Here is a 2,279-nt window from a genome sequence, read left to right as displayed (position 1 = left end):
GGAGCGCGACGGCTTTCTCTCTCCTCCCGAGACACGAGCCGACGGCGCACCGGAAGTTGAGTTGCCGTGCTCGTCTGTCAGGCCCTCTCGCTCCTCCCGCGCGAGACTTTCTTCGCCGCCGCAGCCGGCTTCCTCTCGTACAAGGCGCGAGATATGGCGAGATATGGGGAGATATGGCGAGATATGGGCCGGCTTCCTCTCGTACAAGGCGCGAGATATGGCGAGATATGGCGAGATATGGCGAGATATGGGCCGGCTTCTCTCGTACAAGGCGCAGCCCCTGCCCGCCCTCCCCGTCTCCCTCCCCTCGCACACCCCCTCCGCTGGGGCGCTCCCCCCTCGAGACACGACACCGCATGCCTCTCGGCTACCTTCAGGCGCCGCTGCTCGCAAAGCAAGTCGCGCGCGGGCTGCAGGACCTCTCAGAGTACCGGCCCGCAGAGGACGACTCCGCCTCGCTCGCGGGAGGAGGAGCGCTCTCGCTCTCGCTCTCGCTCTCGCTCTCGCTCTCGCTCTCGCACTCGCACTCGCCACACGCGCCTCGCCACACACGCCTCCACTCGCCTCCCCTCCCGCGCCTCCCCTCCCGCGCCTCCAGGCTCGCTCGGCTTCGCGGTGCGGGCGCTGCAGAGGGCGGGCAAGGAGAAGGCGGAGGCGGCCGCCGCCGACGCGAGCAGCGGCGGGTCTCAGCCTCTCGCGCCGCAGCAGCTGGTGCCTGCCTTTGGGCGAGCGGCGCGGCCTTGCCCCTGGCCCGACTCTGCACTCCGAGCTTGTGCAGGTGCTCGCCGGCCCGTCCGGCGTCGGCAAGTCGACTCTCGTCGCCGCGCTGCTGCAGGCGCGCGAGGCGAGGCGGTGCCGCCCACCGCCCCTCCGCCGCGGCAGGCCGCGCTGCACCGGGCTGTAGGCGGAGCCTGATTTCTTTTGTTGCTGTAGGCGGAGCCTGGCCGGTTCGGTTTCTCCGTCTCGTCGACGACGCGCGACCCGCGCGAAGGCGCACCTCCCGCCGCCTCACCGACAGACCCACCCCCGCCGGCACCGAGAGGAGGAGGGCGCGCGAAGGGTCTTGTCCGGGGCTGTGAGGTCCGAGGCTGGGCCTCTTCAGGCGAGGTGGAGGGCGAGGACTACCGGTTCGTGTCGACGAGCGAGTTCGACGCGATGGTGGAGCGCGGCGAGTTCATCGAATGGGCGACCATCGGCGGCCACCGGTACGGCACGACGGTCGCGTCGGTGCAGGCGCTCGCAGCCGAGGGCAAGGTTTGCGTGCTCGACGTCGACGTGCAGGGCGTCGAGGCGCGCGCCGCTGGCCTCGGCCGTCGCACAAGCTCCGCCGCGCGTGGTCTCTCAAAGCAGTCCCGCTCCCGAAGGCGATCGCCGCTCGCTCCGACTTGCGGCCATATTGCGTGTGGGTCGCGCCGCCTTCGTTTGGCGCGCTGCGAGAGCGTCTGACGGAGCGCGGCACCGAGTCGGAGGAGGAGATCTCGCGGCGAGTGTTGCGCGCCAGGGAGGAGATCGAGTTCTCCCTCACGACGCGCTGCTTCGACAAGGTTGGCCCCACGCCAGCCTCTCCCGACACCTGTCGCACCCATGGAGCACCCTGCACGGCCTCCCAGGTGATCGTCAACGACGATTTCGACGCCGCGAGCCGAGAGCTGCGCGAAGCCGTCCTTGAGGCTCTCGCACCGTCGGCTTGAGTCAAGTTTGCTGCGCGGCCTGCGCCCTCTGTGGCGCTCTCTGGCCCTGTCCAGTGTCACGTATATGTGAACGGATCAGAAACCCTGTCATGAGAACAGCGTGGTATTGTTTTAAACACAAAAGCCTCTCATAGATCATGGGTGACCCATGTAGCACACACACAGCTTGGTCCGGCTCACAGCCACGGCGGAGGGGGCGAGGCGTTTGGCACCTCGCCCGGGCGCGGCCCGTATGCGATCTCCCAACAGTCCGCGTCCTTGCGCGACTTATTGCCGGTTGGGTGTCCCGCCTGCCGCTTGAGCTTGACGCGCTTCGCTTTCCTCGCGAGGCGGCGGCCCATCGGCATCGAGGGGCTCTCCTCGGCGCTGGTCAGGCTGCTTGTCCTAGTACTTGCCAGGCTCTGGTTCCACTGCCGCACGAGCTCGAGGAGGCGCTGGACGACTCGCGGCTGCTCCGCAGACAACTCGACCATCTCCTCAGCATCCTAAAGGGCCGCAAGGGAGCGAGAGGCGAGGCGTGTCACCGATGGCTCCACCGGCGGGGCTCGCGGTAGCCTTCGACTGCCACACGGCACTGCTACTGCTTTG

General features: G+C 68.5%; 2 protein-coding genes across 2 annotated transcripts in view; one reads left to right on the top strand and one right to left on the bottom strand.

Annotated features, from left to right (window-relative positions):
• Positions 1-1,098: 1,098 nt before the first annotated feature.
• Positions 1,099-1,691, top strand: EMIHUDRAFT_74366 (hypothetical protein; the record flags this gene model as incomplete). Its single annotated transcript, XM_005775984.1, has 3 exons — positions 1,099-1,284; positions 1,365-1,544; positions 1,611-1,691. Coding segments are annotated over 3 exons (447 nt in total), but the record flags the coding sequence as incomplete, so codon positions are not given.
• Positions 1,692-1,788: 97 nt separating this feature from the next.
• The window catches only part of EMIHUDRAFT_457966 (hypothetical protein), a 3,094-nt gene continuing 2,603 nt past the window's right edge, over positions 1,789-2,279 (bottom strand). Inside the window, exon 5 of the mRNA XM_005775983.1 lies at positions 1,789-2,176. Coding sequence (XP_005776040.1) covers positions 1,868-2,176 — 309 coding nt within the window. The 3' untranslated portion in view covers positions 1,789-1,867. The remainder of the gene's footprint in view (positions 2,177-2,279) is intronic.

Source organism: Emiliania huxleyi (genome assembly GCF_000372725.1).
Source record: "Emiliania huxleyi CCMP1516 unplaced genomic scaffold EMIHUscaffold_288, whole genome shotgun sequence".
NCBI classification, from domain to species: domain Eukaryota; phylum Haptophyta; order Isochrysidales; family Noelaerhabdaceae; genus Emiliania; species Emiliania huxleyi.
This window is presented reverse-complemented; position numbering and strand designations above follow the sequence as displayed.